We start from the raw sequence: 17965 nt of genomic DNA, 5'->3' as shown, positions 1-17965 counted from the left end.
ATCTTTGTAACTACTGCTACATGATTCCCTCTTAAGTGTTGAACTGAATGGCAAAACTGTCTGAAAAAATAATTCTGGGTAAACACCTGCACTTCCCAGGAATGTTGTTTATGCAGAAAATTATATTTCAAATCTTAATTATTAAATGACTGTTTAATTGCATCATTAAATTATTTGTAAATTCCAAACAGATTGGCTAATCAGGCCATTGTAAATGGAGGAAGAATCATGTTTGACTGTAGGCCCACTAAATGATAATTTTCAAGGTTATTCATTTTTCTCAGAAGTCCAAACCTGTATAGTTTTTGTTGCATCCTATTGTTTAGCCAGATCCAAGTGTTTCTCCAGTACACATTGACTCCAATAAGTCACCAGCCAATGGAAAATGCAGTGCTGGTATTTTCAGGATGTAGAAAAGCTACTTCCTGAATCCTCTTAATTATTATGATTCATTCTGACTGGGGAAATTCTGAGAGTTGTAGTAAAAATGTACTTTGAAGTCTGCTTATTCCATGAATAAATGACAGGATTTGTAGTGCAACAGCGGAGAAAGCCGCATGATTTTTACTCCTGCTCTACTGGATGCCTGTGATATAATTTATTTGATTATATTGCCTATTTCTTGCAAGTCCAGATATTATTCTTTTGGCATATTAAAGAAGGCAAACCAATGGATGATGGAAGCTACAGTCTGCAACTCATCCCACTTCCAAAATCTCTTATCCATATTATTTGTTGATTTCTCCCCAGGGGAGATAGGGTGGCCTATAAATAAATTTTTATTATATTATGTATTATTATTCTTTGTTCAGTAACATGAATGCACACATGAAAATGTGCTGGTGATTGGTGAAAGTAAAAAAGGTGTTTTAAATGCTGTTCCACTTGACCACCTATCTTGTTCAATATTTGAAAGCTGTCCCAAGTTTATAATTAAATTGAGGGGAACTCCATTACATTACAGTTTTGTGTTGGCATGAATAATTTTGCAATCTCATTCATTTTGGCGTGGTAATATAAATATTTATATTTGATTTTATAAAATCTTTTCATAATATCTAATTTTGTCCTTTTTTCTAGGTTGTGTGTGTGGTAAATAATTTTAGAGGTAGACAGCCTGAAAGTGAACATTCACACATGGACAATCTGGCTCAAATGCCCATGATCAGCATTCCTCGGGTAGAAAGCCCTTTAGAAAAGGTAATATCCTTTTTGCACTGGAAAGTGTGTGTGTGTGTGCGTAATCTGAGACATAATGGCTGTTTGTCACTTTTTAAATAAAAAGTTTATTTAAATATATATTTGTATTTTGTCAGCAATTTTATCTAAGTTTTTGCATGTAAGGCTCTCCAACATATCCTTTTTAGGAAAAACGGCAATAGTTTGACCTTTTTTCTTCTCTCTGTATCTCTTTATGCCAAAATCTGGTTATTCTGAAAGTGCAATAATGTTTTTAGGGGGGGGGGGGTAATTCTTTGCTCCCTCTGTACCCAGAGGGAGGTCCACCTGGTTATGGAGCCCCAAGATTGGAAAGAGATCTGAGCATCAAGGCTTCTGATTTCTCAGCAGAGCTCTAAGGCTTCTGGCTTTAGTTCATTTCCTTGACCCAGGAAGTCACCTCAAAAGACACACATTTTTAAATGCAATATTTCTGGGGATATAGATTTTTTTTAAATTAGAAAACTAAAATGTCAAAATTTGGGGAGTGCAAAATAATTTCATATTGATACACATGTATATGTGAAGTACTGCAAGTACTGTGGACCCATGGTATCCACTGGGTTTTGGTTCAAGGACCCCTCTCCTCTGCCTGGGAATGCCAAGATATGTATTGTTCAATATCTATTATATGCAATGGCATATGGCAAAATCAAGGTTTGAGGTTTACATTTCTTTTAAAAATACTTTGATGCTGTAGATGGTCAAATCCGTTGATATAGAATCCATGGATATGGGGAGCAGACTGTGAGTTTAATTTATATTAAAATGTGCACTAAGCAAATTGCCTACCCACCCCTTCTAGCAGCATACTCCTTTTGTCAGGACATCAAGTATGCGTTTTGGAGAATTTGTTTATTGTTTAGCCAAAATGACTGTTAGGTAGGTGTAGGTATTCATACACGAAGCAAGTTAGAATAAACCATACACACTATCTTAAGTTTTAGATTGTGTGCAAAAGATGTCAGTTTTGGAAATATATCATTCAATTGTACAGTTATAGATCTTTTAGCAGATTAGGTGTGTTTGTGAGCATTATTTCTTTGATAGAAAATTTGCTAGTAGAGTCAGAAAAAAATCTATGCCATAAATAAAGGAGTAGAATATGTTTTAGCAAACCATTTATCCAAAACGAACAATATGTGAAAGGAATTAACTGGGCACATACATTTTACAAAATGAAATAAAAATACCTTGACCTCCAAGAGACTATTTGAAATGGTCTTTCAGAATGTATCTAGGGATAATTTTTCTTTCACTACTCTGCTTTTCTTATGACTTATAAATCAGTGCTTCTTTAAATTGCTGGAGACAGCTTCTCTTTACCTTGTCTGGTGTATGTAGGCACACACCAATACAATAGGATCATATAGAATGGAAATCTGTACTTTGTTTATTGCAGTGTTGCAGATAAGCTACCAAAAACCCAATACTGAAAGTCTGTTTTTCCAACCTTCTTCCACATCTGCCTAATGTGAATGCTGCTAAAAAGAAATCTTTCAAACAAAACAGAGGAAATGGGGGTTTACAAAAGGAACTGTTTTGTCAGAGGCTTTGTTAAGTAGGATATGTCTGTGCAATCTTATTTGAGTTAGAATATTTTTGTTACAAAATCTGCCACAGAAAGCAATAATGGGAGAGAATGAACAACACATTTCAGCCATTATTACTACCCTTCAGGAAGTTGGCTAACTCTGTAGGTCAGTAGTGTCCAACCATTGGTCCTCTAGGTGTTTGGGACTCCAACTCCCAGAAGCCTTGACCAGCTTGTCCAGTGTTAGAAATTCTAGAAGCTGGAGTGCCAAACACCTGAAGCACCAAAGGTTGGATACCACTGCTGTAGGTTAAATCAAACATTAATCTTACTCAAAGTAGTCCCCATGTTAGTCACAGCTAACGTCAACTCAATGATTTCAGTATGACTATTCAATGTGATGTTAATGTTGGATTTAGCCTCTAATAATGGAGTACAAAGGACTAGAAAATAACAGCAACAACAACAACAACAATTTATTTATTTATAACCCACCCTATCTCCCCCAATCTGTCCACTTGATAATAGTTTAATTTCTCACTCTTATTTCTTCCTTTTTCAGTCTTATACTTACTGTACCCTTTTACCAACTGAGAGCAATTAAAGCATTTTCTTTGTTAACACAAAGTGTTGTTTTATTCAACCAATTGATGATAGTGTTTATTTCTCAATTTTATACTTACCCTTCCACCCACTGATGACTGATAGAGCATCTTCTGCATCAACAAAAATGAGTTTTGATATATTCATCATAATATACTTTGTATTTATTGCAAAAACCCCACATTTAAATGTGAAAGCTATTTTCACATCTTGTAGGAAGGCGCACTTAGGGTTTCTGTCAGGTAAAATCTCAGAAGGAACTACCAATCATAGCAACACCAGGTAATCTTTTTTACTCCAGTTGGATGAATACCATTATCACCACATGGCCAGCTACAATCAAGAACTCTATGCATAGGACAAAAAGGGAGCTAGTCACCTGCTGCCATAGTTGAATAGTATCCTTCTCCAGCCACGGACCATGCACCAGCAAGGAATCAAAGTGTGGAGAAGAAAGCAAATCATAACTTCCTTTTCAGTACTGGCTGGTGGTTTCCATATGAGTTTGATGGTGAGTCCACTCAGAGCATGTGTCTAAACTTTATGTAGTACATATTTTGGGATAAGGTTTGGTCCCATGGACTGAAACCTTAAGTAGAAGTAACATCCCACTGATATGGACAGCACCAGACATGACTGATCATGGCCCTTGAAAAGTATAACTTTGACCAAAGCAATGCATCAAGCAGATAGTGTGAGATATGGCTGAAGGAGAAGGGGAAAGAGGGCACGTTCCATTTGGAAGCTCACTGTTGTTTCTTCCTCCCACTGAGCCAAGAGCAACTGCATTTTCCTTTGAATAGTCTCTCCCAACTCCCTTCTCAGTGGTAAACTACAGCACCCTCAGCCTTTCCTAAAGCATGACAGCTACTGGTGGGAACAGCTTTTAAATGAGACACAAAGGGCTAAAATGGAGCCTCTTCTCCTGTGGCTCATTCAAATGAAGAAACATATGTTCATAAACCACACTTATACATTGATAAAGCATTCAAGATTTCAGCCACTGTTTGCATTTTATGCTGAACATGTATAGGTGTGTACTTAAAACATGTAACTTGTTCATCACAAAATAGGTATCAGTCCAACAGCAGTCTTAGGAAGCTAGTCACAGCCCATAGGTGTCTGTTCTGATTTGCCTGCTTTTATCACAAAATGCACACCATCAGCCAAGTAAGATATAGATTAGTAATAACACATGAAAAGAGATTTGCATCAGTATACATGTTTGTATTTCATAGCTAGCTTGCTAGCTAGCAAGATAGATAGACATATAAACTGTCTGACTGATTGCTAGAGCACATGAGAGGCTATTTGCAGGCCACAAAGTTGCAAGACTAGGGTGGAAAGAAAAATGTTTTTTTGTTTGTTTTCTTTAGGATAAAAACACTGATTTAATTGACATCATGGGGTGTTACAATTCAGCATGGACAGTTGTAAAAGCTTTTATGTGTTCCATTCAGTTCCAGAGTAGAACAAACAGATTGCTTTTCGGCATTCGTCATAGTGCTCAATGGATGTCTCTGTAAGCCTTTCTGACACTTTGTCATAAGGAGGTCACCATCTCATTTGCACGAGCAAGCATTTGGTTGATGGCCATGTTTCTTCAGTAACATTCATGCCATTAGCTCATGGTGAGATGTCAGAGTGAAACAAGATATTGATTGCCTGGGAAAGTCTTTGGTCTGGTGTAAACCACAATAGGGGCAGCCTATCATAGTTTCATGAAATAGATAGGATTTATTTGTGGAGGGGATGGTATTTGCAATCTGTGAATCAGTGGTCTGATTGCATATTGTTGCACACTGGGGACTCTAAATACAAAATAGGGCAATGAACACATCAGAGCACTGTGAAAGGTGGGATATTTTCCTAGCTACTTGCAGGGCCCCCATGACGTTCTACTGCCCCTTGCTCTGGATTAACAGTGTCCTATAGCTCTCTTGGAGAGTGCTGCTGCTGTCTTCTTGAGCTGTCATTGCTTATGGCCAGGCTGTTGTGCAAAGTGCTGTTGCTCAATGGCCCTGCCGCTCACTGTAGTCTTTATGGTGCCTGTGTGCCTATCCAGCAACTCTAAGCTGCACAATAAATTCCAAACAGGATGCTAGTACATTATTTTTGTGCAAAACATTGGGTTTTGCACCAAACCAAAAAGGGCAAATGGAAGTACTATAAAAAGATATCAAATTCACAAAAATCTTACTTTCTCAAACCATGGCAGATTTTTTAAAAAAATCATTCTCAATTATAAAGATGACCTAAGGGAAGATTTGCATCTCTAGTTTCTAAATTATTCAGGTTCCTCTACAGATATAAGCACCACAAGCGCTTGGTTGTTTTCGAGAAGATAACTTGAGTTATGTGTCAAAAAAGCAGTATACCATCAGTGGTAGGCCTGCTACCCCTTTAATTAGGAAAAAAACGTTAGAAAAAAATGGCATAACTTTTGTGATCCTTGGTTCTGTATCTTCCCTTTTCTCAATAAGGAAGAATTCTGGTATTGCTCAGAACATGTTTTTCTCAGAATCTTCCATCATATCCACATCTTTATTTCTCTTATTATCTGCTTTTCCCTTATCCCCAATGTTACTAGTATCTCAGAGGAGGGAACTGATAAAACCATCTCAGAGTCTTTCTTGCCCTAAAAAACTATTAAATTCATGGGGTCCCAATAAGTCAATGGAGGCTTGAAGGAACACACACATGCAGGCTGGATCTCATCAAGGTCAAACATCAAAAGGCAAACTACCATAAACAGGAGCCAACATCAGGCCATCTATTTTTCAGAGCTCTTTACTGACACCAACAACAGATTCTTTGCTTTATGAGAGTAGAAAAGTAGTTGCTTCATCAGAATATTTGTGTAGATGTCTGATAACTTTGTAACTTTCATTGTTGTTTATTACCGTACTTTAATAGTTTCACATAAACAGTTTTTTCAGGTCATCTAAAAATTGTATGCAAAACTTTCATTCTCTAAAATAAATTTGAGCTTAAAAAAAAGCTAACCCATTTCCCTATTGTTTTCTTTTGTAAAGAAGTACATATTAGTTTGGATTTAGACATGCAGTGTGTAAAAAGGTCCCTGGAAACCATTGGGACTCCACAGAATAGAAATACAGAGATCTACAGGGGGAAAAAGGTGGAGATGTCTACCTGGCCCCTCCCCTTGTATGCATTAAGTGGAATGCATACAAAAATATGTATACATTTTAATGCAAGTTTTTAAATAAACTTTGAGACAAGTTGAATTTATAAATTCTTGGAGTTTGAGATGAATGGTTTGCTATTTGAAAATGAGAAACCAAAATTGAAAGATTTGTCCATATAACCCGAAGTGTTGTATTGGGAAACCCATGATGTCACCCCAAGATGACTTTCTTTTCTTGAAGCATCTGAACTTTTTTCAGTTACATATGTTCATTATTTGTCCACCATAAGACAAATAATGAAAAGTATTCCAATGAATGCCCTTTATGTTAGGTGTTTGACTTGTTTTTTCTGGTTGGATGAAAAGAAGACATGAAACTATGCCTAACAAAATTTGTGACTATAACCATTGTAAATATTGCAGAATCAAGGTATTGTTCTTGATCAAGATGAGCCATTACAGCAAAGCTCTTTCAAAACACGCCTCTTTAGAGTTTTCTCCTGGATAACAGGAATGGATCACTTTGAACATCTTCATATAAGGCAATAAACGTATGTGCGCAAAAAATGCGCACACTGCTGTGTTGAAGTGTGGCTTTCAAAGGCAGAAGTCATAGCCTTCAGTGCAGGCAAAGGGCATTTTGAGAAATAGACTTCTGTGAAGATATGTTTGTATTCTAGAGTTGTCATATAATGGGAGAAAATTGAAAAAGAAAATAGAAAGGAAGAAGAAATTTGGAAGGGAGGATTTTCAAAATGTGCCAATCAGCGATGACAGGTTTAATAAGCTGCTACAGGATCATATCATACTCTCAAGGGGGATTTAGAATATAAGGCATAAATAAGGAGCTCATATCCATAATTTGCATGCAATCAAAATATTTAATATGGATTCCTTATTTTTCTCACAATGCACATGACTACAATATAATCTTAATTAAAGTGCTAATAATGCTGTTTAATATGTTTCTATTTTTATTGAACAACATAAACCTGCACTTAAGGTTCTGCCTATTCTTCCCAGATGGGAATGTGTTACTTGTTTTTTGAACTTTTGTGCTACACCCGTGTCACTGGATCACTTCCACTGAGAGACTAGTTTGACAGTAGTGTGCATGGTGTTTTTTCTTCCTCTTCCCAGTAAGCAAATGAGATGTTGAGAATAGCAACAACCTTATTTGCTGCTCTGTACAAAGCCAAAAAATACATATGCTGAAGCGAACTAATTGTGAGCTTTGAGAGCAACAAAGCGAACATATATTTTAAAGTTTGTGAATAGATGCTTTCCCCCTCTGCATGGTGTTTTAGTTTGTCTGGTGTGTCTGAATGACAGAATATTAAGCAGTTGATAAAGATTTCATGGGCAGAAATTGCAGTAAAAGAATTTTGCAAAATGAGGAGTTGCCACTTTGCAACACAGACATAAAACACATAAATCCTTAAAACCAGATAGGGCACCTATACCTTTAATAGAAGAGGAAATTCCAGCTAGCCAAATAATAAGCAATACCTGATGAAATTCTCTTTCATGTGCAACCATTAGTACAGGAGAGCATCTCCAGTTTTCACTTTGGCAATCTACCACAGTGAAGACAAGACGTGTATGGCTCTTCCCACTCAATCCTTCCTTGGTCTCATTAGCCTCCCATTTTCATCAACAGCAATATAACATATCTGGAATCTTATTTGACTCAGTAGCTGAGGGAGTAATGACTGACTTAAAGACAGATTACTTGTATCCTTCTCTCAGCATTACCCCAGTTTAGAGACACTTAAGGGTTTGGTTACCAGAGTTTTTCAATCCTTTGGAACATTGAGAAAGTTCAACTGATGCCAATACAAAATAGCTTCTGGGAATCATGCTCATAAAATGTGGGATGGTTGTATGATTGACTATTGTCTGAAATAGTCTTTAAAAAGACTGAAATGGTCCTTATCTTCATGGGAATTGAGGAACATTTGCAATATGTATTATCAAAACCATACATAACCCACCCATCGCAATTGTTAGGCCAAGATGAAGCAAAGGGCAATAAGAGCAAAGTTTAAATGAGGAAAATGTAAACTTTTCCAGTTCAAGGTCAGTAATCTCAGTTCAAAACTAGAGGAGCTAAGCTTGAAGGCCAACAAGCAAATTGCATTTAGCTACTGATGCAGCAAAAGGAAGCAAGTTGGATATAATTCAGAACATGTCTGGGCAGTCCTTGGACTTCATAATCCTTGTCAACCAGTGTCCAGTGTTACATGTGATTAACTTTCCTTTTTATAACTGAGTCTTTCTAACTCAAGTTGCCCAAGATGTTTGAGCCTACCACCACCATCATCCCTGACAGTTGCTCAGGTTGACAGGAGGTAGTATAAATTGCAGACCAGTGCATGTGAGAAGACTATGTTTGAGGAAGCTGCTGTATCTAAAGACCCTGAAGAATATGTATATATGGTTCATAATGGCTAAGATGGCTAAGAGCAGCATAGTGATCTGAGTGTTGGAGTACAACTCTGGAGAACAGGATGCAAATCCCTGCTCAGCCATGCAAACCTATTGGGACACCTTGGGTAGGTCATACTCTCCCAAACTCAGAGAAAGACAAAGGCAAAGCTTTGAACAAATCTTGCCAAGAAAGTCCCATTTTTAATTTATACTTCCATCACGCGTCATCAATATAACCAGTACTGAGGGATTATAGGCATAAAAGACCAAGAACATAAGAGCTATAGGGTTTCATCTTTGTTGTAAGTCTTTCAACATTTTTAGCATTCTGGGATGCTGCTGCCTCAGTTTAGTGACAGAACCCACGCCGCCCATCACACAATGTAGCTTTACTTCTGGCAGGCTCCATGGCTCACCTGTGGCAGCAGCATGATAAGATACTGCACCACCGATATGTGAGCCTCCCCATGAGCCTCCCCCTGTTCTATTTGGAACAATGGGGCTACAGCAGGGACACTTTCCCGTGTATGATGGGGAAGTGTTCCTGCCAACCAGGCTGGGTGCCGGGATTGTTCCACTGCCCCGCTGATTCACCATGGAGGCTGGCAAATCAGCATGGGGGACCTCATCAATGTGATGAGGTCCATACTTAATTTAATACACAGCACATCATCCCTGGTTATACAGACAGGGTTCTGTTCACAGTCATCAGCCCCTGTGCAGACTTGTTTGTATAGTTGCACACACATATAATTTGCTTATATATTTGGTTCTGTGATTTGATATAAAGGCAAAGCTCTCCACCCTTCCTTTCAATGTGTACTGCCAACACAGTTTAGAAGTCTCCAAGAGACCCTGACCCAATCAAAAATAGTCAATCATACATCTCCATTTAAATTTATGGGACATAAATTAGTTAAAACTACCTTATCCTAGCATTTTAAGTGAAATTCAGATATTTGGGAAATATGCTATATTTCCATGGATGCTCACTATCTTTGGAAAGTGATCTTATATTCTTCTAGATTAAGAAAGTAGATAACATGCTTGCCACTGAGCACTGTCTTGTCAATTGATTCTGAGCTTCAACTAATTTGACATCCACAGTGTTTTTGAAATATGAGGGTTGCAATGTTTTGTGGACTTTTTTGTGGAAATGTGCACTAAGAAGAGAGGTGAAACCATCCTTTTGAATCTGAAGAAAGAGTAGCATAAATATAGAGGACTGAATTTTTTAATATGTACTGTCATATTTGACATTTTAATATTTCATTCTGTACTGTGCAGCACAGGCCTGCAACAGTGGAAGTCATAAAAATGTTTTTTTTAATGTAACTGGTTTTATAAGAATTTGGTAGTCTAAATCCAAAAGTAATATAAGATTCGCTCCATCATGTACAGTTATTTTACAGTTTGCTTGGACGTTTATGTGACTGGATGTAATTAGTAATGAAATTTGTGAAAGAACTGTGTGTGATACAACTTTTTAAAAAATCAGCATCCCAAAATGCATTTAAAAAGTTACAATACTGAAAAATATTTTTCATTCCAGGCCTGTGATTTTTTTTAAAAAAAAATGAATAAGGAAATGCAGAATTAAAACAGAATTAGGAGAGAAATACAGTACTGTATGATATACCATGAAAATTGGTACCATTTGGTTCTTGAATGATCATTAGCTCTTGAGATGCTTGCTGAATTGCATCCAAATTACCTGCTTAGAATTTCATGTTCAGGAAATGTATATAAAAATGCACAATGGACTAAGGATAGGATTAAATTTTGGAGAAATTATGATCTTTGGAAAGGCATGACCTCCTTGTTAAAAATCATAACCTTTTGGGAAATAGAAATCTCCATAACCTTTTTAAAAATTGGCATTTACCACCATTTTGGAAAAATCAGGAATCTCCCTGAGAAGAGTTAAATACTCTCTGGAGTCAACCTTCTCCTTAGTGCATTAATGCATGATTTAGCATTCATGCAAGTCAATTTCTCAGCTGTGAACCAGATATACCTATATATCTCTTCGAACTGTTAGGGACAAAGATATGCCAATGCCCTATCTATCTATCTATTAGGGCTGTTTCGTTCGTTAATTTTGTAATTCGTTATTAATTCGTATTTAAATTAGCTTACGATCCAATATTGAGCCATGCAGGAATAGTGTGAGGAGTAATTAAAAATTGAAACAATTTTTCCAATTTATTTCGTATTGTTTTGTAATTGGTTCAAAATTGTTTCGTAATTGTTTCGTAATTATTTCCATATGTCTGGTGCAAGTTTTATAGTTGTTGTTTGTTTTATCAGTGATAAAAAATTAAATTATCACACCAACAGTCAACAACAGAGGGAGAGGGAAGCTTCAGAAGTTCCCCCTGTCCCATTTGGAGGTTTTTTTTTAGCATATTGCACAATCGCGTCCGCCATTAACGAATCGATTCAAAATTAATGAAATTTCGTAAATAACGAAATTTTGAAATCTCAAAATTTTGGAAGTATTTAGAATTTGGAAACGCTAGCGCCCCCTGGAAACGAATCGAGTTTAGAAACAAATTTTTCTGTGGTTACCCAGCCCTACTATCTATCTATCTATCTATCTATCTATCTATCTATCTATCTACAGTATCTATCTATCTGAGTTTCAGAAATGTTCTTTCAGTTGAACAAAAATATCTACTCTCCCTTAAAACATCTTGGTTTAAATCATGCTCTCAAGAGGCAAATAAGTAGACTTCTTTAAAAATATCATAGTTGGTTTACTCACAAACTTCATGTATTCAGCACCCAGGTACATTGCTTATCAGTACAGTTACAGATAGGATTTGAAGTAGTTTCTCTGTGTAGAAAGCACAGGGCATTGTTCTTATAATCAGCAGCCCAAAGTCTAAAGCATTTGTCCAGTATGATAGTCTAATCGAATCTCTGTCTAGTCTGAAAGTCCAATGGAGTCTGAGATCTAAATGGAGTCTGAGCTGAACAAGTCCCAGATATGATCACATGGTCTGCAGCCCCTCCTACAAGATAGAGTTAAGGAAAACTGCATACCAATACACATATACACAATACAGTAAGCAATCCGAAATATATACATAACAAATAACTAGTGGAGGCTTGTAGAAGGTTGCTATTTTCAACACTAAATATATTGCCCAGGGGTGGGGGGCAGAGGGAGACAAGGCATTGGTAAATGGGAAGCTGCTTCATCCCTTGCATTCCTGATGATTCGACCCTGAAAACAATTCACAGGTTTGATAGTTACAATAAACTATTCTGACTCATCAGACAGTCTCAACAACTGGGTGCCATTCTGGACATAAGGGAAACAATTGTAGGAAACACCATGGGGCATCTGAAAGGACTGGTAACTGTGAGATGGATAAGTATCCTTCCCTTTATCTCCATCTATCCCAAAAGCACCCCTTTCCCCCTCTTTTCCTTCCCACACATTTGCATTACCCCACAAATGCATTTAGACTCTAAAATATATGAAGTCTTTTATAAAGTTTATGAGACTTGCAGCAGGTATGGATGGTTGTACTATCATAATGCAACAATATTCTGAAGAAGTATAGGCACATCCCATCCAAACTACATGATGGGGAGCATGTTGTTGTTAAGGGGAATCAACTGGGAGAAATATAATGTTCTTGCAGGTACAGACTTCTGACTGTTTTCTTCTCTATGTTTTCTCAATTTTTGTAGAACCACATCACGGCCTTTGCAGAAGTCACATGATGTCGAAACTGAGGTCTATTCGCTCCATTGGACGTCATCTCTTTTCACAGTTCACTCATAATAACTGATAATGTTTTGAATATAAACCAGAAAAAAACTTCATCTGGTTTGATGACCAGATTTAGCAGCATTAAAATTTACAGCAGCCTATGAAGAATATGCCTGAAATATCAAAGAGTATTTTCCAACAAAAAGCATTGCACCATTTAGGGATCAAGGGTGGGGGAAAATATTGGGAAGGAGTGTACCTGGGCACGTCACATAAATATATGGTTTCCCTTCTCTGGGGGATATTTATTGTTTTGTTTTTTACTTAGCCATGTAAGTATCTGACAGTATACCATTAAATCTAATTATGCTGGACTTTTCTTTATAGAATTTTTAAAAATTCAGCATGTCATTTGTTCCCATTCAAACAGATTTCAGTGTACACACCTTTTTTATATAAAAAATGACACCCAGTATTAAAATACTATTTGCACTTCATATTAGATGCATTTCACATACCACATTTATATCTTAAGACTGGTGCTTCTGCTTTTGGAGAAAAACATGCCAATTTATACTGTAATGAATATTGTATCATAATTTTGAAACAGATTATTTATTTGGAATTTTTCCTGACTTCATGTGATTGAATAGTTGATTTTGTAGTTTTTGGATGTCTTCAGTGTAGCCTGTAGTTAAGATTAGAAATGAGAACACTTAGGCATTGGGATATCCTATTATTTTAATGATTAACATTCTCTCATTAAAGGTTAATGGCTCCATTCTTAGTCCTGGCATATTCATATAGGGTGGAATTGTTCCTCCTACTACTTTGTGATATCAAAGTAAAATAATTGCTATCCATTGATGGTACTTGAACATTAATGTGGCATAGCCAAAGACCCATTTCCAAAAATGACCTTAAGGCCCTGGATTCTCTCATGTATTGGAAGCAGTGATTACAATGGGCTAGAATCCCAGCACAAGTGACCTCCATCTTTCTCCCTCCCTCCCTCCTTTTTTTTTTTAAGCATTGTCTTCATTCCTTACATTGAAATGGTTGTCACTAAGAATCTTTCTCAACTTAGGAAAATAAAGTTCTTCAGGGAAAGAAGAGGGTTAGCCATCAAAGTTCCTCAATAAGATGAATGGCCCTACTCTATTTAGTGTTCTTCGTATAGGAGGTTGTGAGAGTTCCACTTTGCAGTTAGGTATAGGTTCTGGAGTAAGGCTATTAAGAACTTAATGGTGATGTATCTAAATCTAATGTCATCGTAGTGTGACACAAATAAGAGTGGATCTACACTGCTGAGAACAGGGATCTAAAATGCAGTCTGATAAATCTATATACACAGAAAATATGGGCTGTATTGAGACAACTATCACTACCCTCAGTTAGACTGCAGATACTTCTTTAACTGCCATGACACAATGCTTTCAAATTCTGGGATTTGTAGTTTGGTGTGGCAACAACACCCTTTGGTAGAGAAAGTTAAAGGACTTGTAAAAATTGAATTCCTGTGATTCCATAGCATTGAGTCATGGCAGTTTTAGCAGTGTCAAACTGTATTAATTCTACAGTGTAAATGCTCCATATGTCTCCAAACCCTCAACCTCTGCATTACTAGAATACCAGAGTCTCCTAGAGCATGGGAATGTGGCTTTAGGGGAGATGGTGGCTCATGATTTGTAAGAATCAAGTGTCCTATTCATATCAAATGGAACACTACCCTATGGTAGTGGCCTCTCCTCTCTCCAGACCCTTCTCTTTCTCTGTCAGCCTGATATCCTCCCACCATTATTCTCTACCTCAGAAAAGGAGGAGCCATTGCCATGGGCAGGTTGTGACCCAGATGGAAGTGATAATGCAAAAGCTGAAAATAGTGGCTCGTGTCCTGGTCAGCATAATGTTGTAAGCTAAGCTTACAACGTCCTAACTAATGAGGATTCATATTTAGAATAATGAACAACAGAGAATTCTCTGAAAACCTAATTTCTCAGCCTGGCAGTCATCTGATCTAAATGTTTTCAAGGCAATGGAGATCATAATGCAAGGAAAGGGTCCACAGAATACTACTAACTTCAGGGTGCCTTGGGACAAGCAGTTGTTGCAGGACCCAAAGTGGTCTCTAAGCTACCTATTCTCAAGGCACCTTTCAACCCAGAGTTGCGGTGTTTGTTATTTCCCAGCATCTCAATTTCCAGTGCCTCAGAAATGCTTTGGTTGAGGCATTTCTGGGGGCGGGGGCATCATCAGTTGTAATCCCTAATGTTTATGAGAGGGCCCAATATTCTTGTACATCTCTTCGACTAATGGAACATGTTCTCTAGCCAAACTTCCTGTATTGTTGGCTCTGACCTAGAGTGTGAGGATCATTCTAGATAAGTGAAATCATTCTTCAAAATGGGACTTTGGTTCGTAAATAACGACCATATCACATTATCTGTCAACTACAGCTGTAGGCAAAGTATAACCTGTTGTCTCCACAAATTTCTTCTACATGAGGTGCCAGAGAAAGAGAATGTTGATTCTGGTGGTGCATGTAATTTTCAAAGGACTCGCAAGAAGTGATCTTTGAAGTGCTAAGAGATTTAACCAAAGTATTGTCATCCTTCCAGTTATATATTCTATATCTCAGGAATTATTTTGAATATGCTAGTAAAGTATATGGGGAGAATAAGAAGATAAAAAAGAGGTGTTAAGAGAGGGCCTAGTGGACAATTTTGTACACATTCCCCCCTCTCTAATCACAAACATTAATGACTTTTTCACACTGTGTGACTAGAACAAATCTATAAATCAACAATCTGTGACCTGATTAGCCATGATAGTCCAGAACTGGAGATAGATATTTTCATATGACATTTGGCATTCTGTTGGGGACTTGTGTCAACATAAGCATGCTTGTGTATGAGGGAAGAAGAATTGAGCTGTTCACCAAGGGATTGCTTTGCCATGTGATAGTGACGGCTGCACAACAGTACCTACAAGAGTTACTAATGTTCATTGTACCTGGAACCAAATTGACATCCATTGCATACTAGGGCTCTTTGGCTGTTGCCCGGTTAGGAATCTTTGCAATAAACTAACATGGTTTCATTGGGCATCTACTATTTTTTTACAGGTATATAAAATTACACATAATTTTTGGCAATATCGAATCTCAGCTAATGCTATTTCCCCCCGATGTGTCAGATTGGAATTTTTTTCCATTAATCATTTTGAACAAATACATTGATTTTGGCCAAAGCCATCTTTTTATACTACTACAATTTCTACAAATTATGTACAGATAGAGAGGGTAAAAGCCAAGAAAGACTGTGACATGTTTGATAATCAGCTGACCAAGGTCTGCCCAGGTGACCTGTACTTCACTGTGTTTTGCAGCAAGACAGAAAAGTATAAAACACATTCTATTATAGCTTATGTCAATTTGCCAGTTCTTTAAGAATACAGTGAATATGATGTCTTGCTTCAGCAAAATTATGCCATTGTCATCAAAATAGAATAATCCATGAAATCAAAGGGGAATCTTCGGCCCTTAAATAGTCTGGACTAGTATCTTTGTAATACCCTATGTTGTGAGTGCTGGCTAGGAAACTTAAGAGTTGAGGGCCAAATGTTTCCTGATTTAAATCCTGCCTTAATCAACAGAAGACAGAATTTACACAGCCATTTGAATTGCATGACACACCCCCTTTGAGATTTTATGCAACATGGATATTGGCTGCAGGACTGCCTTTCCTACTCTCCTTTAGAAAAATAAAATCTCCATGCAAATAACACCAAGAAAAAAATGTCACAATTTATGATTTGTTAGCTTCCAACATGTGGGAAAAATGTTTCTTGTAATGATCTATCTCAAATGGCATTGCCCTCTTTGCAGCGTGGAAAGACCAGGAAGAATTCCATGTTATCCCATGGGGTTTTGTTGATCATACAGCTTGACTTCTTAGTCAATTTCTATATAATGTTTCTTTCAGGGATCCGATGCACTTTTGGATCTGTTTCACGCCATGGATGGGAAGGACTTGGCAGTTTGAATGGCAGTATTTAATTTATTAGGGCCAGTCTGAAAGGGATAATTTATCTTGTTTCTCAGGATAGTATAAATTCTGTACTTCCAGTTGTCCCTTCCTTTGTCCAACAGTTGGTGACACCCATCTTAGTTCAGCAAATACTCCATTCAACATTTATTCCAGATTTTGAAAAACCTGTTCATTGTTCTCAACTATAATCTTCAAAACAGGTTCAGCATCTTGAAGAGTGCCTTGGAAGGTAACCAAAACTTGGAGTGGCATGACGCTCTCAGCCACCACTGTCTGTGCTCCTTTGGAATCAGAGGCAGCTAAAACAGATGTTAATCAAAAATGAAAATATATTCTGTATTATTTAAAAATGAAAATAGATTTTAAAAAGAACAGTGTTCATGGAAAGGAAAGAATTGAGCCCTTAACTATGGTAGTGTAATGCGTGTTACATCTATCATTTGTTAAACAATCAATCATGTCTGATAAATCATAGCATATCCCATATGCTCACCATGTGTGGTATGTTTGCGTTTCTTGGTCTAGCTATTTAGGATCCACCTTATGTGAAATTGTTCACAGTGAGGATTTCAGAGAAATCCTCAATTGGTTATTGCAGTACAGCAATTCTGCAGGTTTTATATCTGATTCATAAATTCAGGAAGAGACTCTTTTATGTTAAAAGAAAGACTATTCTTTTTCAACATATTGTCTTACGTAAAACAGCATGTAACTGAGTCTGTCTCTCAGGATTTATAACAGCCTAGTATTTGGGTTTAACTGATCATGTTATCTCTTTGTGAATCAGCAGTAACAGGGTGGGGAAGAGACATGCTGCTGTGTACTGTATTTTTAAAGAAAATAAAATAATTTTTTTTCAAGCATTTGTTACAGATCTTTTTCTTCAAGAGAAACCCTTGTCAGGTTACACGTACATTAAGACAAACCTGTATTAAATATAAGTTTGCTGGCATTTATGTTTGGAAAGCAAATCCATGGCTTATTATGGCAAAGGAGAGAAAGTGCATTGCTATATAAAATGTGAAAGAAAACACGTGTTTCTTGTGATTAGCTCTTTTGTTCCTCAACAATGAGATTTTCCTCAGAAAGATGTGCCTTCACAATGAGACTTGTATAATAAGCTTACGATACATACATAGATGAAGACAATCATGTACTAACAGAAGTGTATTTTCTCATATAGTAAACATATACAGAAATTCTACATTCAACACAATGTTCTGACCCAACCCCCAAAATCTTAAAATTCAGGCAAC

General features: G+C 37.1%; 1 protein-coding gene across 1 annotated transcript in view; it reads left to right on the top strand.

The window, feature by feature from the left end:
* PLPPR5 (phospholipid phosphatase related 5) overlaps positions 1–17569 on the top strand; it is a 124261-nt gene extending 106692 nt beyond the window's left edge. The window contains exons 5-6 of the mRNA XM_060773942.2: positions 1081–1200; positions 12639–17569. Of these exons, the coding sequence (XP_060629925.2) occupies positions 1081–1200; positions 12639–12671 (153 nt within the window). The 3' untranslated portion in view covers positions 12672–17569. The remainder of the gene's footprint in view (positions 1–1080; positions 1201–12638) is intronic.
* The last annotated feature ends 396 nt before the right edge of the window (positions 17570–17965 follow it).

Source organism: Anolis sagrei, chromosome 4, assembly GCF_037176765.1.
Source record: "Anolis sagrei isolate rAnoSag1 chromosome 4, rAnoSag1.mat, whole genome shotgun sequence".
NCBI classification, from domain to species: Eukaryota; Metazoa; Chordata; class Lepidosauria; order Squamata; family Dactyloidae; genus Anolis; species Anolis sagrei.
Note: the sequence above shows the minus strand (reverse complement) of the source record. Positions and strands in the feature narration are given on the sequence as shown.